The 27570-nt window shown below is 41.8% G+C and overlaps 1 protein-coding gene across 4 annotated transcripts in view; it reads left to right on the top strand.

The window, feature by feature from the left end:
- The first annotated feature begins 3215 nt into the window (after positions 1 to 3215).
- Positions 3216 to 27570, top strand: part of SLC4A5 (solute carrier family 4 member 5) — an 81450-nt gene continuing 57095 nt past the window's right edge. For 3 of the 4 annotated variants that reach the window (XM_072148833.1, XM_072148832.1, XM_072148831.1), the window contains exons 1-3: positions 3216 to 3355; positions 22884 to 22945; positions 23020 to 23211. In XM_072148833.1, the coding sequence (XP_072004934.1) occupies positions 22897 to 22945; positions 23020 to 23211 (241 nt within the window). In that variant the 5' untranslated portion in view covers positions 3216 to 3355; positions 22884 to 22896. Of the gene's footprint in view, positions 3356 to 22883; positions 22946 to 23019; positions 23212 to 25314; positions 25391 to 27570 lie in introns of those variants that run through there. The other variant, XM_072148834.1, reaches the window with a different exon arrangement.

Genomic DNA, 27570 nt, shown 5'->3' with positions numbered 1-27570 from the left:
TGCAGTGGAGTCTCGGACACATGTGAATATAGGCTAAGCCTTTCCTGTGCTCCTTACATCAAGGAATATCTGTTATGTGTAGGATTTTAGTATTTCCTTTGTCACATCCTTTGTGACTCCTCTATTAGTTATGTAGGGACTGTGTTCCCCTGAATGTCCACAGATCGGATCTGAATTGTAGTGGTGGCATGATGGTGATATATGATGACTATGACAGTAGAGCGGGGATGTTATTCAGTCATGGATGACTATAATACAGATGTGAGGTTACCCATGGCCATCTGAATAGGATGTAGCCTATGGCAGCGATACCCCGTCCACCACAATACAAGAGATTCGTCCTGTAGCTGAAGGCTCTGATGTAGTAATGGACACCCAGGGTCCAGAAAAGACCCACCCACAGGGAGACAACATTAGTCAATCACTAACCCCAATCATCTCTATCCTGTTGCCCATTAGACTGTATTGATGATTTGTCTTATGTGTACAATAGCTCCAGATTTTAATGCAGATTCAATAATCAAATCAAAAGATTCCTTATATCACAAGGTATAGGAAATATATAAGAAATGTAGTGTCTCCTGTAACAAAACTTCTCTTTTAAGCATCCCGAAGGACAGGATATCCACAGGGAGATGTCTTCGGTTTTCTGAGTCTGTGTGTGAACACATACTGAGCTGTGGCCGTGCACACAGCACCATCTTGTGGATCATCCTGATACTACAGCTTGTACAAAGACCGCTAAACTACTGAAACAAATCCACTGCTAAATAATGTGTTGTTCTCTCAACTTTAGTTCCAGTTTAAGATTTTTGTAATATTTTTTTCTTTACCTGATTTTTCTATCGACACTGCAATTAGGCTGAAGTCACACCTCAGTTTGGCAGCTTCCAGTAAATAAGATTTCCATTGTCCCAGGGTCAATATCTTCAAAGAGTTTGTATGTTCTCTCCATGTTTGCATAGGTTTCCTCCGAGTCCTCCGGTTTCCTCCCACACTCCAAAGCATACATATAGGTTGATTAGATTGTGAGCCCCATTGGGGACAGGGACCAATTTGGCAAACTCTGTGTAGTGCTGCGTGATCTATAGGTGCTATATAATTAAAGGAATTATTGTTATTGTAAATCTTTCCCCTTGTGTCTATAATAATAATAATCTTTATTTATATAGCGCCATCAAATTTAAATACATTAAATGTTTGTTTTTTGAAAAACAGCTACTATGTTTTATTTCCACCATTGATCTGCGGTTCACGGATTGACCATGACAGTGTGAAACTGCCCCCAGGGATAGTCATGGGAGCATTGTCTACTCTTGTCTCCTGGTATAAACCCTTCAACCCCTGTATGGGGGTATGGCGTTTGGTTTAGAGAAAAACCTGGTCACAAAAAAGAAAATATGATTTGCACTGCTTTGTGGGTTACTTCTATTTGGGGAACTATTAAACAAAGCCGGAAGCTGGAAGAAGCACAAGCCGCAAAACATCTGTCACTCCTCATCAGTGGAGTGTCCCCACCCTTTATGGCAATGTGTATGTGAGTATATTCACAATTAAAGTATGAATTTTAGAAACAAGTTAAGGGTGAGTGCCAATTTTCTTTTGCTCTGCTCTGAATGTTACTACCCCACTACTCACAGCTGTAGCTGACAGGTGTACGACAACATAGTGACAGACTGGGATTGGTCAATTTTTAGGAAGGCTATAGAAGTAGGGATGGTTCCATGTATGACCCACTGTGCCTCAGAATTGTCAGCATAAAAATTTGGCTCAAGATAAATAGATATAAGATATATAGATAGATAAATTGATGGATACATAGACAAATAGACAGACCGATAGATAAGCAGATAAATAGATACATAGATAGATAAATAGATTTATAGATAGAATGAAATATTCAAAGAGGAAGTCTCCACTTGGGAGACGGAACGCGTGGGGAGTCCTGCACGTCCTCCACTACTGCTGAGCCGCCCTGTTGACTTATTGTACTGATGCCTGCCTGCTGACCACTGACTCGTAATGTATACTTACCCATTTATCCTATAGCCGCACTATGATTGTTATGGCAGATTTATCTTCATCTGTTCAGGGTCATTAGACAGCTTGGGCCTTATTCATCCTTCTATTGTAATTGTATCATACTAGGGGCCAGGTTCCACTGTATGGAGGAGGTGTTTGTTTGGTGAACCTTACCTGGTTGTGCCAAACATTTTGACTCCTGTATGTTTTTTAATTGATTTTAACTTGTCCTTTATTCCTTGATGGAGTTTTTCTATTGTTGAAATAAAGATTTATCACTTTTTTACATAATTTTGTCTATTGGCACACCTCTTTTTCTCTTTGAATATTTTATAGCTTGCTTTGTGTGCTGACATTTACCTTGTTTTGGTGGTTGTGCATGGTCCACTCTGTGTATAGTATTACAGATAGATAGAATGACAGACAGACAAACCCCATGTCCCCATTCATTCTGTTCCCCATGACCCTGTACCCCACCTTATTTCCGACAATCCAATATTTTATAAATGTTTCGGCAAAGCTAAATTGTATTTGGTCCTACCAATAAAGCTTCTTTGAATTGAATTGATAGAAAGACAGACAGATAGATAGATACATAGATAAATAAATAGACAGATAGATAGATAAATAGATACATATATACTTACGCAAAGGAGAGTCCAAGCAGCACAACCGAACAATGAAAATGATCGGTGAACATATCCCAGGGCCAGGCCTTAGGTCCTCCAAGTATCAACAGAAAAAAAAGGACTCGAACAGGCAAAAAATATAGTGGAAAAAAGTTGTTCCTTTATATCTTATTGAGCCACAATTTGTCTCTTACATGAGTTCATGTAAGAGCCAAAATATCGCTCAATTTGGAATAAAGGAAGAACTTTTTTCCACTATATTTTTTGCCTGTTGGAGTCCTGTTTTTGCTATTGAGATAGATAACAAATAGATTTAGGAATTTATTTCTAACATCCTCTAATCCAGAATACCAGGCCAGTATATATGTCGTATAACGTTTCTTAAAATATCTTTTGTACTTGCAGGTTATACGTTATGGAGGTCCTTGTTGTTGTCTTCCTTCTATGTTTATGAGCCATGTATGTATCTCCTCTCTAAATGTGATGCTGCCCAGAGGCATGATGGGATGTATTCTGAAAGTCAATGCCCCAAAACCAAATTGTAATCTGGGCAGTGACAGACCTTTGGCATCAGCAGTCAATTCTCACACTGCCTGAGTCTATTGTCACCAGGCTCCCAGCAAGTCCCTGCTCTTCATGCCCAGAGCATCCGAGCTATCTGTGCCAGTGTTGTGTCATCTGCCCTGCCTGCAGCGGGCACTGAGGTAAGTGATCATATACAGACCACAATGATTCCTATATTCCTTTATCTACATCTTGTCAGACAGATATGAGCCTGGAGGGGAGATTGGGGAAGTAGTCGTCAGGATTTTAAACTCACATTGGAGCATGTAACGTTGTATCCAAAGGCAATTCCTTAAAGTTCCTTCACTTGAATAGATCTAATTTTTTGTGATGTTATGGATGATCTACGCTGATCCATCTTAAGTGAAGTTACACAATGTAGAGATGGATGAGTCCATACTACAAGAGGTTAAGTAGGAATTATGCAATGAGTCCTGGTTAATTCCCTGCTTATATCATGTTACAAGCAGCAACTTGAGGCTGGAGATTTATTAAGATCCTGGGTTATGGGGGTTGTTTTGCCATGTGATCACCGAAGGGTTACTTGATCAACTTGTGTTTTTTCATTCCTATGAATTATGACCCTTAAAATTCCTATCCCTGATCACTCCATTATCTAATATTCCAGTTTTGAGAGGCTCCAGGAATATAACATGTATGGGAAATTGGATGGATTGTGTAGGGACAATAGTTTAGATGATGTTCAGAGATTTTTTGAGTTACTTACTTCCCCACATCATAATGTAATATATTGGGGCTTATTTACTTAGGGACTGTGGAACACACTTTTGTCGGATTTTGGAAATTTTCGGGATTTGCGATGCTGTGAGAGCTATTTAGAAGGGGATTGTGACGCATCCGATCGGATTCAGGCTATTGCGGTGGCTTTCATGCGACAGAAATTGGGGAGCATGCCGTCGGGCGATCCGACTGATTTGGGCTGAGCACAGGATTTAACTTTAAAATTGTGTTGCAAAACATGCAACATAAAACATCCGGGAAGAAGAAGGTGAACTCCGGCGGACCTGAGCAGGGAAGCGACACATGCAGAAAATTGGGCGCCCGATCTAAGTGAATCGCGGCATAGTGCATTCCAGTCTGACATTCCGGATCGGGGAACGTGGCAGGGGCGGGTAAGTAAATGTGCCCATTGTTCTTAAAGGGAACTTGTCACCAGGCTTTACTCCATTAAACTTCTAGCCCCATCAGGTGGGGTACAAAATGTACTTTTATGAAAATTTGACCCATTTACTTTTAAAAATTATCCTATAATAATAATATTTTTTATATATCACCGTAATATTCAGTAGTGCTTTGCAGATTACAGTGCATATATACAAATAAAATAAGACAATAGAAGTGCTCTACTCGCAAGAGATTACAATCTAACAATCCTCCAAAGTCATGTGAAAATGAACCGAGAAGAGTCATACTTTATCTGAGATGAGTCAAATTTAGAGGCTGCAGGGGGAGTGTCACTTCAGAAGTATATCCATATTAAGGGCGCATTCACACAAACTTATGTCCGGTGCCATGGAGAGAAGAAGGGTTGACCCCTCTCCATAGAGATACACGGCGCATGGTGCCCTAACACAGAGAAAGATAGGATATGGTGCTGCACTGTACTGCTCCGTGCACCCATTGCCGGCCTATCGGGCACGTATATACCTCCCCCAACGGTTGTGTGAATGCGCCCTAAAAAGGATGGATAAGTCAAGAGTCTTCCATTCCAAATAACATAGAAAAATGCTGCATGGTGTCATCTCGAAGATAAGAATTTCATCTTTCAGATCACATGTGGCTCTGGGAGCTACAAAACAGATAAACACTGGTCCATGGTCATGTGATGTCACACAGGTGCACAGCTCCTTATAACACCTATATCTCCTGTTTTGTTGCTCACAGAGCCACATGTTATCTGAAAGATGAAATTCTTATCTTTGAGATGATATACGTGCCCCATAGGCCGGCAATGGGCGCACGGAGCGGTACAGTGCAGCACCGTACCATTCTGTACACGGGGAAAAGATAGGACATGTCCTATCTTTCTCTGTGTTAGGGCACCGTGTGCCGTGTATCTCTATGGAGAGGGGTCAACCCTCCTCCTCTCCATGGCGCAGGACATACGTTCTTGTGAATGCACCCTTAATATAGATATACGTCTGAAGTGACACTCCCCCTGCAGCCTCTAAATTTGACTCATCTCAGGTGAAATATGACTCTTCTGTGCTCATTTTCACATAACAGCTAAACAGATGAGATTTCACATAAAAGAGGAAACTCTAGAAATTACTTTCATTTCCTATCTTTGGGGAGTAGTAGTATGACGGTGACAGTGACAGTGTCAGAGTGACAGTGTCCCCTTTAAAACCAATGAGTAAACCCCATCACATGGGAAGGTTACAAGTGTGCAGTGAGTTAGGAAATACTTGGCTATATTGTACACGTATACCCAGTATACAGCAGGCAACTCATCTGTCTGTCCCATGTAACCCTGTATGGAGCATTGGGATATTCCGTGGATGAGATGCTTCCCGATCATAAAGAATGTCAGACATGAGAAGGGAATTACAACCGAGCGGAATAAACAAGCAGCCAGTGAATGGAGCAGCCGAGGGAGTGAATGAGGTTCAGCCAACACTGCACCATAGACCGATTCCATGTATACAGAACTGCTTATTGTATCTGCAATATCAGACTGTACTCATAGATATAAGAACTCATTTTAAAATAGATGGAAACTTTCCATTAACATCCTCGCATTCTGATGTGAGAACCTCAGAATTTATAAAGAGATGAGCATCACATAGACACTGCTCATCTTCTCCGGACACAGATAAGGAGTCTCCTTCCCCTTGGCCACCCGCACACCTCGACCTTCACTTTATATAAAACACAACTTTAAATTCATTCCAAATACTGAAAAAAATTGGAACGACATAGAAAATTCTGCTACAAATCTGCCCCATGTAAACTTATACTATTATAATGTTGTCATATGTATCAATAGACAAGACTGATGTTCCCAATTACAAAGAGTTTATGCCTTTATAAACCCCTAGAATTCGTCGGCCATCAGTTTTTGTCCTCCCTATAGTCTGAACGCTTGTTTTACAATACAGCAGCCAGACGAAGGTCCAGTATTGGAATGGAAAAGTGCATAGCAAGCCCCAGATCTCAACATTGTAGAATCACAGATGAAGTCCAATCTGTCCTTCTCCTGGACCCCAATTTATTAACCATAATAACCATAATGCTTTAAAGAAATTGTAATAGCAAGTAACCAACTCCATTATCCGCCAAGTCTGATAACCGCAGTAATACTGCAGTACATAATAAATATTAAGTATTGGCAGATGACCTTTTCCTTACTCTAACCAAATACCTGACACCCCTTCTAAACCTTCCTATTGGAACAGTTTCTGTAGGTCTCTAGCAAGTTACATAAGTGTAATATTAAATGTAACTATACATAAATGAATTTCCTGAAGAAAAAGTTTCATTTATTTATATCTTGCAATCATACAGGGAAGCCAAGGAGAAGGACCACCCACTGGACTATTAAATGATAAATATACACTCACCGGCCACTTTATTAGGTACACCTCTCCAATTGCTCGTTAACACTTAATTTCTAATCAGCCAATCACATGGCGGCAACTCTGTGCATTTAGGCCTGTAGACATGGTCAAGACAATCTCCTGTAGTTCAAACCGAGCATCAGTATGGGGAAGAAAGGTGATTTGAGTCCCTTTGAACGTGGATTGGTTGTTGGTGCCAGAAGGGCTGGTCTGAGTATTTCAGAAACTGCTGATCTACTGGGATTTTCACGCACAAGCATCTCTAGGGTTTACAGAGAATGGTCCGAAAAAGAAAAAACATCCAGTGAGCGGCAGTTCTGTGGGCGGAAATGCCTTGTTGTTGCCAGAGGTCAGAGGAGAATGGGCAGACTGGTTCGAGCTGATAGAAAGGCAACAATGACTCAAATCACCACCCGTTACAACCAAGGTAGGCAGAAGAGCATCTCTGAACGCACAGTACGTCGAACTTTGAGGCAGATGGGCTACAGCAGCAGAAGACCACACCGGGTGCCACTCCTTTCAGCTAAGAACAGGAAACTGAGGCTGCAATTTGCACAAGCTCATCGAAATTGGACAGTAGAAGATTGGAAAAACGTTGCCTGGTCTGATGAGTCTCGATTTCTGCTGCGACATTCAGTTGGTAGGGTCAGAATTTGGCGTCAACAACATGAAAGCATGGATCCATCCTGCCTTGTATCAACGGTTCAGGCTGGTGGTGGTGGTGTCATGGTGTGGGGAATATTTTCTTGGCACTCTTTGGGCCCCTTGGTACCAACTGAGCATCGTTGCAACGCCACAGCCTACCTGAGTATTGTTGCTGACCATGTCCATCCCTTTATGACCACAATGTATCCAACATCTGATGGCTACTTTCAGCAGAATAATGCGCCATGTCATAAAGCTGGAATCATCTCAGACTGGTTTCTTGAACATGACAATGAGGTCACTGGACTCAAATGGCCTCCACAGTCACCAGATCTCAATCCAATAGAGCATCTTTGGGGTGTGGTGGAACGGGAGATTCACATCATGGATGTGCAGCCGACAAATCTGCGGCAACTGTGTGATGCCATCATGTCAATATGGACCAAAATCTCTGAGGAATGCTTCCAGCACCTTGTTGAATCTATGCCACGAAGAATTGAGGCAGTTCTGAAGGCAAAAGGGGGTCCAACCCGTTACTAGTATGGTGTACCTAATAAAGTGGCCGGTGAGTGTAGATGCCCACACAAAGCAGATTCTTCCATTCTCTACACTGGTGGGTAGGCACCCTGAATTGGCGGGAGGTCTATTTACCTATCAACAAATTAGACGCTACATTACGGCTACCTTAGGCTCTGATCTAGCACCACGGCCTACCCCTTTTGAGCTGATTTGTGCTAGCGGCCCATCTAGTAAAGGCCTAATCTCTAATATCTATGGACTCCTTAACACCCCAGGGACCAAGTGTCACACAAATACATGGATAAGTGGGAATCATGGGTGGGTACCAAATTCTCCAGGGCACAATTGGAAATTATTTGGTCCAGAGCAAGGAAAGCTTCTGTTAACACCCTCTACATGGAAAACCAAATCAAAATCCTAATGAATTGGTATCACACACCAGAGTTGCTCCACAAATTCAACACTGATATCCCGAATGTGTGTTGGAGGTGTGGCGCGGCTGAGGGTTCTCTGATGCACATTTTTTGGAGTTGTCCTTTCATCCGATCTCATTGGAACTCAGTTAGGCAACTAGTTATTGATTTACTAGGAATAGATATCCCTTTGGACCCTGCAGTACATCTACTCAATCTGATACCTGCCACCGTAATGGGTCCAAGCGCCAGACTGCTCCTTCATATACTCACAGCTGCCAAGTGCCTAATATCCCTGTTCTGGAAAAAGCCTGCTCCACCTTCTGCTCTAGACCTATTCAATCGAATTAAGGACATACGATTGATGGAGCACTTGACAGCAAATTAATAACCAGATGGATAAGTTTGACGTGGTTTGGTCCACCTCGGATAATTTTTGTATAACCTATACGCCTAGATAATATTGTCAGCTGCTCTACTTGCCTTCCTTTTGTAATGCTCTAAGTGAAACGGGAATACTAGTTTTGGTTTACAATTCTGGTTTATTGATGTTTTGAATTTTATATAACTTTGGTTGGTAATACGCTATTTCACATGCAGTATAATCTGGCAGTCCTCCTGCTGCGACAGGAGTGAAAACTCATCTGTGTGCCCTACTTAGGGCTACCTTATTTGTGAAAATTAACTTGTATAAGAAAAAATGAAAATAAATAAAGAGTTGATAAAAAAAAAAGATAAATTAGCAGATATTTAAACTCAATCTTCTTAGCTCCTCCTGCTCTATAACATGCTGCCTGCAGATATGACACTATGTACAATCTTCCCAGCTCCTCCTGCTCCATAACATACTGCCTGTAGATATGACACTGTGTACAATCTTCCCAGCTCCTCCTGCTCTATAACATGCTACCTGTAGATATGACACTATGTACACTCTGCTCAGCGTCTCCTTCTCTATAACATGCTGCCTGCAGATAGCACACTATATACATTCTGCCCAGCTCCTCCTGCTCTATAACATACTTCCTGCAGATAGGACACTATATACAATATACCCAGTCCCTCCTGCTCTATAACATGCTACCTGTAGATATGACACTATGTACAATCTGCTCAGCTCCACCTGCTCTATAACATGCTGCCTGCAGATAGCACACTATATACATTCTGCCCAGCTCCTCCTGCTCTATAACATACTTCCTGCAGATAGGACACTATATACAATATACCCAGTCCCTCCTGCTCTATAACCTGCTACCTGTAGATATGACACTATGTACAATCTGCTCAGCTCCACCTGCTCTATAACATGCTGCCTGCAGAGAGCACACTATATACATTCTGCCCAGCTCCTCCTGCCCTATAACATACTTCCTGCAGATAGGACACTATATACAATATACCCAGCCCCTCCGGCTCTATAACATGCTACCGGCAGATGAGGTACTATACACATGGACAAAATGGTTGTTCCCCCTCGTTTAATGAAGAAAGACCCACAACGGTCACAGAAGTAACTTTAATATGACAAAGGCAAAAAATAAATTAAATTTCTATGAAAATGAACAAATGGAAGGCAGACATTGCTTTTCAACCATGCTTCAACAGAATTTTTAGTAATTCATGAAACAGGCCTGGACAGAAATGATGGTTCCCTGAAAACAATGTGAGCATTGAACTGTGCTGTATATAGGACTACACCTAGTCACTGTGCTGTATATAGGACTACACCTAGTCACTGTGCTGTATATAGGACTACACCTAGTCACTGTGCTGTATATAGGGACACAGCCACTCAATGTGCTGTATATATGGCTACAGCTACTCACTGTGATGTATATAGGGTACAGCTGCTCACTGTGCTGTATATAGGGTACAGCTACAAACTGTGCTGTAAATAGGACTACACCTAGTCACTGCTGTTAATAGGGATAGGGCCACTCACTGTGCTGTATATAGGGTATGGTTACTCACTGTGCTGTATATAGGGTACAGCTACTCACTGTGCTGTATATAGGACTACACCTAGTCACTGTGCTGTATATATGGCTACAGTTACTCACTGTGCTGTATATAGGGTACAGCTACTCACTGCTGTATATAGGGCTGCAGTTACTCACTGTGCTGTATATAGGGATACAGCTACCCATTGGGCTGTATATAGGTCTACAGCTACTTACTGTGCTGTATATAGGGCTACAGCTACTTACTGCGCTGTATGTAGGACTACAGCTCCTCACTGTGCTGTTTATAGGGTACAGCTACTCACTGTGCTGTATATAGGGTACAGCTACTCACTGTGCTGTATATAGGACTACAGCTACTCACTGTGCTGTATATAGGACTACAGCTACTCACTGTGCTGTATATAGGACTACAGCTCCTCACTGTGCTGTATATAGGGTACAGCTACTCACTGTGCTGTATATAGGGTAGAGCTACTCACTGTGCTGTATGTAGGGTACAGCTACTCACTGTGCTGTATATAGGGTACAGCTACTCATTGTGCTGTATATAGGACTACACCTAGTCACTGTGCTGTATATAGGACTACACCTAGTCACTGCTGTTAATAGGGATAGGGCCACTCACTGTGCTGTATATAGGGTATGGTTACTCACTGTGCTGTATATAGGGTACAGCTACTCACTGTGCTGTATATAGGACTACACCTAGTCACTGTGCTGTATATATGGCTACAGTTACTCACTGTGCTGTATATAGGGTACAGCTACTCACTGCTGTATATAGGGCTACAGTTACTCACTGTGCTGTATATAGGGATACAGCTACCCATTTGGCTGTATATAGGTCTACAGCTACTTATTGTGCTGTATATAGGGCTACAGCTACTTACTGCGCTGTATGTAGGACTACAGCTCCTCACTGTGCTGTTTATAGGGTACAGCTCCTCACTGTGCTGTATATAGGGTACAGCTACTCACTGTGCTGTATATAGGGTACAGCTACTCACTGTGCTGTATATAGGGTACAGCTACTCACTGTGCTGTATATAGGGTACAGCTACTCATTGTGCTGTATATAGGACTACACCTAGTCACTGTGCTGTATATAGGGTACAGCTCCTCACTGTGCTGTATATAGGGATACAGCCACTCATTGTGCTGTATATAGGACTACACCTAGTCACTGTGCTGTATATAGGACTACACCTAGTCACTGTGCTGTATATAGGGATACAGCCACTCATTGTGCTGTATATAGGGCCACATCTACTCACTGTGCTGTATATAGGGCCACAGTTACTCACTGTGCTGTATATAGGGCTACAGCTACTCCCTGTGCTGTATATAGGGCTACAGCTACTCACTGTGCTGTATATAGGGTACAGCCACTCACTGTGCTGTATATAGGGTATGGTTACTCACTGTGCTGTATATAGGGTACAGCTACTCACTGTGCTGTATATAGGACTACACCTAGTCACTGTGCTGTATATATGGCTACAGTTACTCACTGTGCTGTATATAGGGTACAGCTACTCACTGCTGTATATAGGGCTGCAGTTACTCACTGTGCTGTATATAGGGATACAGCTACCCATTGGGCTGTATATAGGTCTACAGCTACTTACTGTGCTGTATATAGGGCTACAGCTACTTACTGCGCTGTATGTAGGACTACAGCTCCTCACTGTGCTGTTTATAGGGTACAGCTACTCACTGTGCTGTATATAGGACTACAGCTACTCACTGTGCTGTATATAGGACTACAGCTCCTCACTGTGCTGTATATAGGGTACAGCTACTCACTGTGCTGTATATAGGGTAGAGCTACTCACTGTGCTGTATGTAGGGTACAGCTACTCACTGTGCTGTATATAGGGTACAGCTACTCATTGTGCTGTATATAGGACTACACCTAGTCACTGTGCTGTATATAGGACTACACCTAGTCACTGCTGTTAATAGGGATAGGGCCACTCACTGTGCTGTATATAGGGTATGGTTACTCACTGTGCTGTATATAGGGTACAGCTACTCACTGTGCTGTATATAGGACTACACCTAGTCACTGTGCTGTATATATGGCTACAGTTACTCACTGTGCTGTATATAGGGTACAGCTACTCACTGCTGTATATAGGGCTACAGTTACTCACTGTGCTGTATATAGGGATACAGCTACCCATTTGGCTGTATATAGGTCTACAGCTACTTACTGTGCTGTATATAGGGCTACAGCTACTTACTGCGCTGTATGTAGGACTACAGCTCCTCACTGTGCTGTTTATAGGGTACAGCTCCTCACTGTGCTGTATATAGGGTACAGCTACTCACTGTGCTGTATATAGGGTACAGCTACTCACTGTGCTGTATATAGGGTACAGCTACTCATTGTGCTGTATATAGGACTACACCTAGTCACTGTGCTGTATATAGGGTACAGCTCCTCACTGTGCTGTATATAGGGATACAGCCACTCATTGTGCTGTATATAGGACTACACCTAGTCACTGTGCTGTATATAGGACTACACCTAGTCACTGTGCTGTATATAGGGATACAGCCACTCATTGTGCTGTATATAGGGCCACATCTACTCACTGTGCTGTATATAGGGCCACAGTTACTCACTGTGCTGTATATAGGGCTACAGCTACTCCCTGTGCTGTATATAGGGCTACAGCTACTCACTGTGCTGTATATAGGGTACAGCTACTCACTGTGCTGTATATAGGGCTACATGTACTCACTGTGCTGTGTATAGGGCTAAAGCTACTCACTGTGCTGTATATATGGTATATAGCTACTCACTGTGCTGTATATAGGGATAGGGACACTCACTGTGCTGTATATAGGGCTACAGCTACTCACTGTGCTGTATATAGGGCTACAGCTACTCACTGCTGTATATAGGGTACAGCTACTCACTGTGCTGTATATAGGGCTACAGCTACTCACTGTGCTGTATATAGGGTACAGCTACTCACTGTGCTGTATATAGGGTACAGCTACTCACTGTGCTGTATATAGGGCTACAGCTCCTCACTGTGCTGTATATAGGACCACAGCTACTCACTGTGCTGTATATAGGGCTACACCTAGTCACTGTGCTGTGTATAGGGCTACCGCTACTCACTGTGCTGTATATAGGGTACAGCTACTCACTGTGCTGTATATAGGACCACAGCTACTCACTGTGCTGTATATAGGACTACACCTAGTCACTGTGCTGTATATAGGACTACACCTAGTCACTGTGCTGTATATAGGGATACAGCCACTCATTGTGCTGTATATAGGGCCACATCTACTCACTGTGCTGTATATAGGGCCACAGTTACTCACTGTGCTGTATATAGGGCTACAGCTACTCCCTGTGCTGTATATAGGGTACAGCTACTCACTGCTGTATATAGGTCTACAGCTACTTACTGTGCTGTATATAGGGCTACAGCTACTTACTGCGCTGTATGTAGGACTACAGCTCCTCACTGTGCTGTTTATAGGGTACAGCTACTCACTGTGCTGTATATAGGACTACAGCTCCTCACTGTGCTGTATATAGGGTACAGCTACTCACTGTGCTGTATATAGGGTACAGCTACTCACTGTGCTGTATATAGGGTACAGCTACTCACTGTGCTGTATATAGGACTACACCTAGTCACTGTGCTGTATATAGGACTACACCTAGTCACTGCTGTTAATAGGGATAGGGACACTCACTGTGCTGTATATAGGGTATGGTTACTCACTGTGCTGTATATAGGGTACAGCTACTCACTGTGCTGTATATAGGACTACACCTAGTCACTGTGCTGTACATGTGGAAAATTGACGACAAATCAATGATCCGTCGTTGTTTGAGCCAAAGTGGACTAAATGGGAGACGACCATGGAGGACTCCATTGCTGAAAACAAATCATAGAAAAGACTGAAATTTGCAAAACTACATGTTGACAAGCCACAAAGCTTCGAGGAAAATGTCCTATGGACTGATGAGACTAAAATCTAACTTTTTGGTAGGGCGCATCAGTTTTATGTTCACAGATGAATAAAATGAAGCATATCTTGAAAACTACACTGTCCCTACTGTGACACATGGAGCTGCTTCGCTGCATCTGGCACAGGATGTCTTGAATCTGTGCAGGGTACTATGAAATCTCAAGGGATTCTAGAGAAATGTGCTACCGAGTGTCAGAAAGCTTGGTCTCAGGATAATGATCCAAAACACACAGCTTAAACGGAACCTGTCACCAGGGACCTAATTTTCACTAAAGACAAAAAGCCCATGACACCTGCGGTGCAAAGATGCCTCTCTGCCTTTTCTAAGCATTTGCATTACAATATAATTGTGTGGGGGCTGAGAGCTGAGGAGTGAGCAGGGCCACATCTGCAACCCTGTGCTGGGGGAGCTGTATACCCTACTATGTGCTGGAGGGTGGTTGTATATACTATCTACAGAGGGGGTGGTGTGGTTGGATATAGTTAAATGAATTGATCCATTTTTTGAGGTCTAAATTTTTAATTAACTGGAAGGCTGTATATGGAATAATGTATATAATTGGGGAGTATGTATTTGGAGGCCGTAGTTGGACTTTATATTAATAATGGGATCCTGTATGTAATCAGTTCAGGGGTTCTGGTATATTTAATAAGTTGTGGATACTGTACATACTATAATTTACTAAGGTGATTATATTAAGGATATTTACTATATTTGGGGGGAGCTCAGGCAGCAAAAAGGCTAGAAACGGCCCTGGGAGTGAGTAACACAGACTAGTCACATGTTTTTTGAAATGCATCCAAACCAAAGCCCAACCCCTGGGACTACCCCAGGATTTTGTCAGGGTGCAAGGTAAGTTATAACACACAATTATATTGTAATGCAAATGCTTAGAAAAGGCAGAAAGACATTTTTGCACTGCAGGTGTAATAAGCTTCTGCAACCTGTCTTCAGTGAAAATAAGGTCTCTGGTGACAGGTTCCCTTTAAAACACCCAAGAATGGCTGAGAGGAAAACATCAGACTATTCTAAAGTGACGTCTGTGAGCCCTGACCTAAATCCTATTGAGCATCTTTGGAAGTAGGTTAAAAATGTGCAACACCCCTGCCAATACATAGGCAGGCTGGTAGTTGCGAATAGCACCCTCTCCAGGTCAGGAGTTGTTAGGGTGAGTCGCAAAACCCTCTATGAAGATTCCATTACCTGGTCATTCTGTAATAGCAACTGTAGCCTCTGTCTGGAAAGGAAATAGTTAAATGGGTGTAAGATGTTATCCAATTATATGGCTGTATTGTAAGCTGGAGTATGATTGGAGAGGTGATACCACCTGACCAGGGGGAGTATAAAACCCCTGTGCATTGGGAGCACATGGTCTTATTTGCCTGTCAGCAGTCTGATCTCATGGTCTGAGTGAAGATAGAGAGAGATAGAGTGTGGAGTGTTGTCACAGAACCCAATCCCAGGACAAGAGTCAGGAGACTCAGATCCAGAGCTGCAGCTTCCACAGTATGGACACAGCTCCATCTCAATTCTCCCAGCCTGCATCTACTACCAGGCTGGTGCATATTCCTGAGGACCCCTTTCCACGACCACTCCAGTACCAGAATCTGCTGTTGACCGTTCTGGCCCGTTGCTTGCCACCTGTTCAATAAAGAACCGTGAGTTAATTTGCACAACGTTGCCTCCGTCTGATCCCTGGATACGGCCGCTTACCACCACGGGCTCCCCATCCATTACCCAGGGACTTATCTTACAGACACTCAGGGGTTGCCCCAGGGAGAACCAGTACATCAGCCTCTCCCTCCATATTTCTTGCACACACCACCAGCTAGAGGGCTGCCAGGCTGTAGGACAGCCCTCCGGTCCCCATACCAAGCACCGTGACATCAGCGCCCCCTAGGTCACACCCGGTATTCTGGGCCCCGGCTGCCTCCAGGCCCCAAGAAAAGGCTAGGCACGTGGTGTCTGGAAAAGGCCCCTTCACACCCCAGACAACTGGAGCAGTTTGCTCATGAGGAGGGGCCCAAATACCTGGTGAGAGGTGCAGACCTCTCATTGGCAGTTACAGAAATCATGTGATTGCAGCGATTGCCTCACAAGGTTGTGCAACAAAATATTAAGTTAAGGGAACCATCATTTCTGTCCAGGCCGGTTTCATGAGTTTTAGCTTTTTAAAAAAATGTGTTGATGCCTGGTTGAAAAGCAATGTCTAGAAATGTAATTTATTTTTATTTTTCTCAGATTCAAGTTATTTCTATGACCATTGTGGGTTTTTCTTTCATTAAACGTGGGGTACCAACAATTGTGCATGTGCAATGTGTTCAGCTCCTCCTGCTCTATAACATGATACCTGCAGATAGGGCTCTATGTACAATCTGCTCAGCTCCTCCTGCTCCATAAAAAGCTGCCTTCTTATAGGACACCATGTACAAACTGCTCAGCTTCTCCTGCTCTATAAAATGCTGCCTTTTTGTAGGACACTTTGTACAAACTGCCCAGCTCCTCCTGCTCTATACAATGCTACCTGCAGAAAGGACACCATGTACAAAATGCTCAGCTCCTCCTGCTCTATAACATAATGTTTGTTTACTAAGGGTCCGCAGAGTACATTTTCGTCAGGTTTCCCAACGATTTCCGCTTTGCAACGAATTGCCCCGGGATTTTGGCGCATCGCGCCGGCTTGTACGCGACAGAAATCAGAGGGGCGGACAACCCGACGGATTTGGACAACCCGCGGGGTTTAAGATTTAGAATTGTGTCACAAGACAAGCACTTACAAGCACCGGGAAGAAGAAGGTGAACTCCAGCGGACCTCAGCGGCTGGATATCGGGCGCACGATCTTAGTGAATGCCGGCAGACCCAAATCCTCGTCGGACAACGCACTGCGGGATCGCGACAGGACTGGGTAAGTAAATCTGCCACAGCATGTATAATCTGCTCAGCTTCTCCTGCTCTATAAAATACTACCTGCAGATAGGACACTAGGTACAAACTGCTCACCTTCTCCTGCTCTATAACACGCTGCCTCCACATAGGTCATTATGTAGAATCTGCTCTTTCTTAGTGTTTAGCAGTTTTCCTGTAGGGACATGCAGGAGGGAATGACGGCTCTCGGAGACTATTGGATATTAACCATCTGTCTGTATGTCACACCTATAGCCTAGTAATAGGGAGCTCTCATAGTAAGCTATGGGGTCTAGTACCAGGGACATCAATGCTATGACAGATTGTATAAGATATCTCTGCCATTACTTATCCTCAAAACCTCCAACTCTTTGCATTGACTTTCCAATTGGCTTTTTTAAGAGTTATGTGGCCACCCAGTTGTTTTTGATATTATTGATAATGGGATTATATACAATTAGGATTATAATACGCTGGTGTATATGTGACTTCTTCTTGGCATCTTCACATTTGTTTTTGTATGTTTTTAATGTTTGAATTCTCCTGTTGTTGCTTGTCACAAAATATTCTTTTTATTTTTTCTCTGTTTCTACATGAATACCTGAAACAAAAAAAAAAAAAAATTCCACTCCGGGGGATGGGGTTGTTTCTGGATACTTGTTTCCTGACAGGTGCTGCTTGGTGGTGTTTTGGCTACTAGTATACACTGCTGTAGTACTACTATGTGTACATGATCCAAGGGACTATCCGCTCAGGCTGCCCCATTCTCTGACACAATAACGGGTTCCGGAGGTCGAGCAAAAGGCAATTCCATTCGGAGATTTTGAAGCCAACTGTAGGTCGCGACAATCAATTTATTAGTAGAAAGCTCCTTATGGAGACCTCTGCAGGCTCCACTGGGGGTTCCTGGGATTCATTAAAGGAAATCTACCATCAAAATCCATCATGATAAACCAGGGACACTTACTCATAGACCCAGGCACACTGACTATGGTAATCTTCTTATATTTGTTATTCGTGGCCTCCTTCCTTTAAAATCAACTTTTAAAATTATGTTAATGAGGATGTTACCAGAGCCCCTCTGTGCTGTAGATACACAGGCTGTTACACTGTCCCTCCCTTCCCCCTGCTCCCTCAATTCTTCCCCTTCCCTCTGTCTGATGTAATCTCACTGCAGCAGAGGAAGTTTCAGCACACAATGGAAGAGAGGAGACTATGGATAATACATATAAGAAGATTAGCACAGTCACGGTGCCTGGATCTATGAGTAAGTGTCCCTGGTTTATCATGATGGATTTTGATGGTAGATTTCCTTTCACTCTTGGGCTTTTAGGATTTTTCATAACTTTTTTTTTTCACTCCTTGGTACCATTTTTTGCACTAATTTAATATGTGGGAGATTTGGCCCAGTAGAGACCGTGGTAGCGGGGTGCTGTGATGCAGTTCACGACAGTGACACCAAAGTACAGTCCAAAACAGGTCTAGCCTGCGTTTATTTCAGCAGGAACAAAATAAAACAGCCTTCACAATCAGGCATCAAAACAAAATAATATCCTACCCGTCAGGGTGCTAACTAAACAATGGTTCTCTGACTCACCACTAACAAAAATACTTGGCTGCTCCAGGCACAGAGGTCAGGGCTGTGTGCTCTCCAGCCTCCACTCAGAGAGACCACACTCTCAGCTCTGCTGAGCTGCTTTATGCAGGCTGATTGGGCTGTTCCCACCACCTGTGTCCAAGGTGCTGGACAACCCAAACTCAGCACTAAGGCCTTGCATAATAGCAAAACCTAGGGGAAACATACCGCCCATCCACAGTTAACCCCTTCAGTGTCTCACAAATAATATGAGGGCTTGTATATAACATAAATAGAAAAAAAGCAATGCACATCAATGAAATATTTTGTGTGGGAAGGAAACTCCTAGATGCAATCTCACCATCAATCAATCAAGAAGTCGGCACACTACTTATTGTATGTAACATGTTTATAAGATGCTACATTTTAGGTAAACATACAACTTTTTGATCAATTTTTATTTACAGTTTTTTAGATCGGTGGTAATGGAAAAAGTATCTGAAACTTTGTAATTTGTCTATAGAACAATGTGAGGGCTTGTTTTTTCCTGGCTGAGCTGTAGTTTTTATTGATGGTATATTTGGACACAAAGCGAACAAATATTGTTTCTCTTCTCATTCAATTTTCAAAAAGACTTTAAAATAGCAGCTCTGATTTTTTACTTTTGTATCATTCAGGTTAAAAGGGTTAGGGCAGCACGGTGGCTGAGTGAGTAGCACTTGTGCCTTGCAGCACTGGGGTCCTGGGTTCGAATCCCACCAGGTCAACATCTGCAAAGAGTTTGTATGTTCTCTCCGTGTTTTGCGTGAGTTTCCTCCGGGTCCTCCGGTCTCCTCCCACACTCCAAAATATATAGTTAGGTTGATTAGATTGTGAGCCCCATGGGGACAGGGACCAATTTGACATGCTTTGTGCAGCGCTGCGTAATCTGTGTGCGCTATATAAAGAATTATTAAGGGAGACATTTTTTTTTCTTTTCGATTGTTGAGGCCGATCGTAGCTTCCTGCTATGATATATGAATAATATGGGGGATTTCTCGCTGTTTCACGGTAAAGCCAGCTGCACATGGAAACATTCCTGTATGTTGTTTAATCCTATGGACTGTATACCGTGTACAGGATAGGAGTCCTTGCATTATACAGAAATATGATGCAAAGATTCTCTCTCTCCTTGTCAAACTGCAGCGTTGTTTCTGTATTAACTGTTACAGTATCTGCACTGCTGTTCGGCCAGAAGACAGGGAGTCCTTGCATCATATTTCTGCATGATGCAAGGACTCCTGCCCAGGTGTGTTAGAACAGACCAACAACCTGGGTCCATTCAATCAGAATTCATTGAGGACTGGATTTAGAAACCGTGATGTAGAGTTGGGATTTGTAGAGTGCTGATAGGTACATGGTAGAGACGTGATTTATGCGCATATTGGAGCTTGTATAATGAAGCATAGAAAATGGAAAGAGTTTGGGGGATTGATCATAAAAAGTTATGATGACACATACTGTAGATATCATAATTGTTATACAAAGTAAATATCTACATGAATTAACCATTTGTAACCTGACATGACTTGTGTAAATGATGCACTAGTTCTGAAACTTTGGAAACATGATCATTCATCCAGGATTGGATTGTCCTACGTTCCTACTACTTCAATAAACATGTGAACTTTCTTTCAATGAAAGACAGAATTTGATTGCAAATAAAAGCATGTGACGTCCGGCAGACAGGAACCCTTCAATGTCACCCCGGGGGACATTGATTGTGGTGCCTCCGCTAGTCAACGTTATATACCGGCAGCCATGTGTGAAGGTCAATATACATTTTACAGAAACTAATTACAAGTCCTGTAGGAATAAATAGGCAATGTACCAGCGTGAAAATCTGCATTGATTTTTGCAATACCATGTCCATATACTTGCACTGCCTCTCTTTGTTAATCCAGCTTGTATTGGGGATCCTGTCTACGAGGAAATGATCACACCATTGTATTCTTATACTACATGTGTTTCCTTGAACCGAGACAATTATTGAAAAGGTGCACAAGGATTAGTGTAGTTCCATGGAACTCCATGTGTCATTCCATATTCTAGGATCTGATAGAGCAGTAAATAATTGTTTGGTTCCCAGTAGTTTCAAATTTCCCATATATATTTAGCTACCGTATATAGATCATAGCCAATGCTGTAGGTCGGCCCCAGATCACCAATGCTCTTGTTATTTTGATAATCAACAGTTGAAGACAATCAGATCTTATCAAATATCACACACTTATAAATATAATAATGTGACTTGTGGCTTATTAGTCACTTATAGGACAAAATCAAGCATGATAAACCAGAAACACTTACTCATAGATCCAGGCACTGGTAAAATTATACTAATGAAACAGAATGGCTGCTGGGGGTGTTACCAGAGCACCTGTGTTCTGCAGATTCACAGGCTGTTACAGTGTGCAGGAGCAACCCCCTCCCACTGTGTGTTGAAACTTCTTCTGCTGCAGTGAGATTACATCAGGCAGAGGGAGGGGGGTAATTAATGAGGGCACATAGGGGGGAGAGTAAGACAGTCTGACAGCCTGTGAATCTGGCGCACAGAGGGGCTCTGGGAACATCCCCAGAGTCCTTCAGGCTCTTTAGAATTATTTATAAAGTTTTAAGTACATTGTGATCAAGTAGGAATCCAAGTAACTGCTAAAGTAGTAACTTCCACTTGTTTTGTAACAGAATGTGTGGCAGATGGTGAGGAAGGCTGCTTTAGATGTTCTAGTTTTTTGGGACTAGATCAAATGTTCTTTGTTTTTAATCTTCCACTCACCAGAAAATTTGAGGGGAACATTTAAAAACTTTGGATATAAGGTGTTGCACCCCAACCAATCACTTATTAATTGTCTTTTCGTTAGATAGGTTGGTAATCGTTTTGGGGCTGGAAAACCTCTTTAATTAAGTAGCGGGTTATAAAGATTCAAGGGTGAGATTGGAGTTCACTTCTTCATGTTTGTAGATCAGTGACCATGCACTTAAAATACATATTATCCAAATCTGCCATATTTAAAGGGATCAGCTGAACATCCACTGTGTATGGGGTTGTTCAGCTTTTTGCTAAATCCCGAAAATTGGGATCGGGCTGTTCAATTGCAAGACATTGGAGCTCACTTACTAAGGGTCCGCGGAGCGGATTTTCGTCTGGTTTCCCGACGATTTCCGAGATGCGCCGCATTTAACAGGGGATTTTGCCGCACGCAATCACAAATCGGTGGACAGGCCGTTGGACGATCCAACGGATTCACACCACGCGCGGCATTTAAAATCGGAAATTGTGTCGCAAGACACGCACTTGCAAGCACCGGGAAGAAGATGCTGAACTCGGCGCAGAAGCAACGGATGCAGGAAATCGGGCGCACGAGCTATGTAAATCGCGCCGGACTTCGTCTTTGGCGGACCGTCCGAAGCGGGGTCGCGACGGGACCGGGTAAGTAAATGTGCCCCATTCTCTCCCCACGTTCAGAACACATGCACACTTGTCCGAGCCAAGCCTGCATGTGTATGAGGACATCAGACTGATTTACTGTATATGTTGCTATATAGTCATTATTAGCCATTATTAGTTGATTCAGTCCCAGTCTCTGCAGCTTAGCTAAGTAGTGATTTACCGAAAATGTGTATCAGTCAGATGTATCCACTCTGTCCACAAAGTAAAAGCTGAAATATTTTAAATGATAAAAGCAGATTCTCATATGTGGACCTCTAAAATATATTGCAAAATCAACACCACAGAATCCTAAAATAGTGGATAACACGCATGCACTTCTTGCTCTTGATATGACAATTTTTTTTGTAGTTCTCAATGGTGGGTACTAATATAATCTTACATAGAAACTCCACATAAACGCCACATCTTGTAATATATAAGGTAATAACATATAAGTCCAAATGTCTAAAGCCATAAATCCACCAAGATCCAATAACTGCACATTGGGGTTTCTCTCAATACTCGTGAAGCTGTTCCGTTTAGGAACAATCCCCTGATGCTTTGTCGCTTTGTGTTTTCTGTTTTAGTGTTTAGGATACAATGGATGATGACATTGGCGGCTCCAGGAAGAGATATGAAGATGAAGAGGGTGAGTCTACAGCATTATATAAAGTAAATGCTATATTGATAGGGACTTACAATACCTCTCTGGCATCTCTCCAGATTACCACTCCATCTACATCGGAGTGCCCGCTCCAAGAAGTTACAGAAGAAAAAGACGGAGACGAAGATCTTTGTCCAGCCGGGATCGGAGCAGTGAAAATGAGAAGCACTATGGCAGGGAAGAGCATTCCGATACGGATGAAGGAGGGAGACTCAACTACGACAACGAGAACTATAACATCAGCAGAACCAGTAAGTGATTGATTCCCCAGAATAAAGATCATTGCTTATAAAAAGAGAACCCTTGGTCAAATGGTCAAAACTGGTTCAACAAAGGATTCAGAAACCTGGTGTGTACCATGGTATGGCAGGATCCACCGCCTCATAATCTGATTCAAAGAACCTTTGGATTAACCGATTGCCAAATTGCCGATTGCCAAAACCAGCTTTCACCTTCCCGACCCCACTCTATTATGCCAATCTGACGTGTGTCACTCTAGGTAATGATGATAAACACTTTTTGATTTTGAAATAATGTTTTTGTGACACAATGGAGGGCATTTACCATGGCATGGTGCACCAGCATATAATGGGAACCCCAGCACCTGGCAGGTCTATCAGGAGGCTTCAACCTGGCGTAGAATTGCACAGCCTGAGCAATTCCTGGTGCTGGCAATAGGAAGTGCGCAGAAGTAGAACAGTAGGAAGTAGGACTCCGCAGCCGAGCACACCATAATTACACAAGAAATTGTCCCTATTTCAGGGCTTGCGCGCCAGAAAACTTGTGCACAAACCCTGATGAATCTTCCCCACTAAACTCTTAAATTAGTAAATAACTAAAATTTTCGGAATGTCTTGTTTATGTTGGCATCATTTTTTTAAGGGATTTTCCCATGAACAAAAGTAAGGCCATATCACTTAAACGAGGGGTCCGTCAGACAAATGAAGGAGACTGCCGCGCATGACTGTTCTGCTCCCTTAATCTCTGTGGAGCTGATGGAGATTGGTCAGCGCCGCACTCACGATTTCCGTCAGCTCCATAGAGATTGATGGAGCAGAATGGTCATGCGAGTCCGTCTGCTCCATTAGTCTAAGCGACAAGGGGTCCGATGGAGGAAGATGGTACCCCATCAGACCCCTTGTTTTCATGATTTGTGGGGGTCTCATCACTAAGACCCACACTGATCAGCAAGTTAGGCCTTATCCAGTGCAAAGGGGCTAACTTTTGTCCATGGGAAAATCCCTTTAAGCATCCTCTCACATTTTAGGATTTTAAATTAAGAAACAAAGAAAATCGCGAAAAACTAACATTTAGAGGGGCCAACTCCTGACTCAACGGAGGGCTTATTTTTTGTAAGAAGACTTGTACTTTTCAATGGTTCCATTTTAGAACATATGTCTCTTTTTGATCACTTTTAATAACTTTTTATTGTGAAGGGATTTGATGAAAAATCATCATTTTTGGCAAGTTTGGGGTTTCTTTTTTCATTAATTGTAATTATGGGAGATTTTTAGAGATTTAGGCTGGTCATTTATCTTATCTGTGTTGTTTTTGGCTTGTTTTTACCTGTCTTTTTTACCGTCTGCTTCTTTCATAATTTATCTTTCTCACTTTTTTCTTGTGTTTTTTTCAGATTTTTTTTGTGACATTTGTTACAAATATCTCAAATATGTTGCACAAATGTCTTAAGTTACTTCTTTCCATTTTCTTGTAAATTATAGGGTATAGACTTGTGAACAATTATTCTATTTTTAGTTAAAGTTTCAAGAAAAGTTTTACTATATTGTTGCTAATACAGTTACCGGTACAGGTAGTCCCCGGGTTACGTACAAGATAGGGTCCGGAGGGTTGTTCTTAAGTTGAATTTGTATGTAAGTCGAAACTGTATTTTATAATTGTAGATCCAGACAAAAAAAATTTTGGCCCCAGTGACAATTGGAGTTTAAACATTTTTTGCTGTAATGGGACCAAGGATTATCAATAAAGCTTCATTACAGACACCTTACAGCTGATCAGTGCAGCCTGGGACTATAGTAAAGCATTCAGAGAGCTTCACTAGAGGTCAGAGGGTCTGTCTGTAACTATGGGTTGTCTGTAAGTCGGGTGTCCTTAAGTAGGGGACTGCCTGTATATAGTTTTGCATAATTGTGAATTAGATTATTTTTACCCGTTTTAGTGATACTAAACCAATGACAAAAACATTGCTAGGCTAAATAATAGAATAAAATAGTAAGAGAGCAGAGGACACACATAGCTCAGGTTGTATCACCTCTGCATGCAGGATTTTGTGACCTCACTCCCTGAGAGCCCCTGTCCATGATAAAGCACTTGAAACCTTCAGTAATCTGCTCACTAAGCTGTGGAGTGAGGTAGAGAAACTTTAGTCACTCGAGAAGAGGACAGAGGGCGGCATGCAGGCATCACCTCCAGGTAAGACCTGGGCATCTGACTATACCACAGACACAGGAGGTCACAGGTCACATCCCAAATCTACATCACACCATTCTCTGTATGGGAATGTAAAGTATGTCATATATTAGATTATTAATCCAGTACAATATTTATCTATCTATTTTAGAGAGGCTTTGGGAAGCCAAATCTCCTATCTATCTATCTATCTTTCTATCTTTTGCATGATTTCCTATCTATATGTTTAATGCATATTTATTATCTAGTGAGCAGCACTCCGAATCAGAAATCAGGTGAAAAGAGGTGGTCTTTATTTTATAAAGTTTAAAGTTATGACTATTACTGGGCTGCTTCAAGCATTTCTCTAGTCTATCTATCTCTCTATAAACCTACCACATATTTATCTTGTATCCATCTCATATATAGCAACTATCTTTCTGTTATGTATCTCATATATAGCATCTATTTATTATCTATCTATCTATCTATTCAAAGAAGCTTTTTTGGCAGGACCAAATAAAAATTCTCATTGCAAAAAATCTATCTATCTATCTATCTATCTATCTATCTATCATCTATCTCATATCTATGTATCTTGTATCTATCTCATATCTATCTATCTTGTATCTATCTCATATCTATCTATCTTGTATCTATCTATCTATCTATCTATCTATCTATCTCATATCTATCTATCTATCTATCTATCTATCTATCTATCTATCTATCTATCATCTATCTATCTCATATCTATCATCTATCTCATATCTATCTATCTATCATCTATCTATCTCATATCCATGTATCTTGTATCTATCTCATACCTATCTATCTATCTATCTATCTATCTATCTATCTATCTATCTATCTATCTATCTATCTATCTATCTATCTATCTATCTTGTATCTATCTCATATGTATCTATCTATCTTGTATCTATATATCATCTATCTATCTATCTATCTATCTATCTATCTATCTTGTATCTATCTCATATCTATCTATCTTGTATCTATCTCATATCTATCTATCTATCTATTTATCTATCTATCTATCTATCTATCTATCTAAAAAGAAAGAAAGTCCACAGCACCACAGTGTCACATAAAAAACCCCTGAGAAGGGGGGGGTGCAAAGACTCACCAGTCCTGGTAGGAGACTCGCATGTACAAAATATCAAAAATAGAGGCAGCACTCCCAAATAAAGTGAAAAAATGGAAGGGTTTATTCACAAACCGGCGACGTTTCGGTGTTTATCACCTTTTTCAAGCTTGAAAAAGGTGATAAACACCGAAACGTCGCCGGTTTGTGAATAAACCCTTCCATTTTTTCACTTTATTTGGGAGTGCTGCCTCTATTTTTGATATTCTATCTATCTATCTATCTATCTATCTATCTATCTATCTATCTATCTATCTATCTATCTATCTATCTATCTATCTATCTATCTTGTATCTATCTATCTATTATCTATCTATCTATCTTGTATCTATCTCATATCTAGCTATCTATCTATCTTGTATCTATCTATCTATCTATATGTGAAAAAGTTTGGAGCAGCACCGCAATGCTGGTGGGTGCAAAGTCCAGATGCCCTCTGGCCCGAGAGCCTCAGTAATAAAGTTTCAAAAACTGGCAGCACTCCGGATTGGTGTCAAAAAGGTGACGGGGTGTCTTTTATTCCATGTGCCCATGGAATAAAAGACACCCCGTCACCTTTTTGACACCAATCCGGAGTGCTGCCAGTTTTTGAAACTTTATCTATCTATCTATCTATCTATCTTGTATCTATCTATCTATCCATCTATCTATCTATCTCATATCTATCTATCTATCTATCTATCTTGTATCTATCTATCTATGGGAACACAGCCGAAACATTGCTGGAGGTGGAATAAACACTGAATATATTTTTTTCACTATTTTGGAGTGCTGCCGTTTTCTTATGTTTGGATCTTTCATGGACTCTGGCTGGTGAGAGTACTGGATAGCACACAATACCTTTAATTTTGAGGACTGTGCTGCTGTTTTTTCTATTATATTTATATATTGAATATTTATCTATTTCACCATTACCTATGTCTAGTTATTGCATATATAAAGCATTCCTTTCACTGAATATATAGCATAGTTTGTATAGAAGATGCTGATAACTTTTCTTCATGGAGTACATTGTACATATATTTATTTTCAAAAGATG

The sequence above is a fragment of the Engystomops pustulosus genome, chromosome 4, assembly GCF_040894005.1.
Source record: "Engystomops pustulosus chromosome 4, aEngPut4.maternal, whole genome shotgun sequence".
Taxonomy (NCBI): Eukaryota; Metazoa; Chordata; class Amphibia; order Anura; family Leptodactylidae; genus Engystomops; species Engystomops pustulosus.
This window is presented reverse-complemented; position numbering and strand designations above follow the sequence as displayed.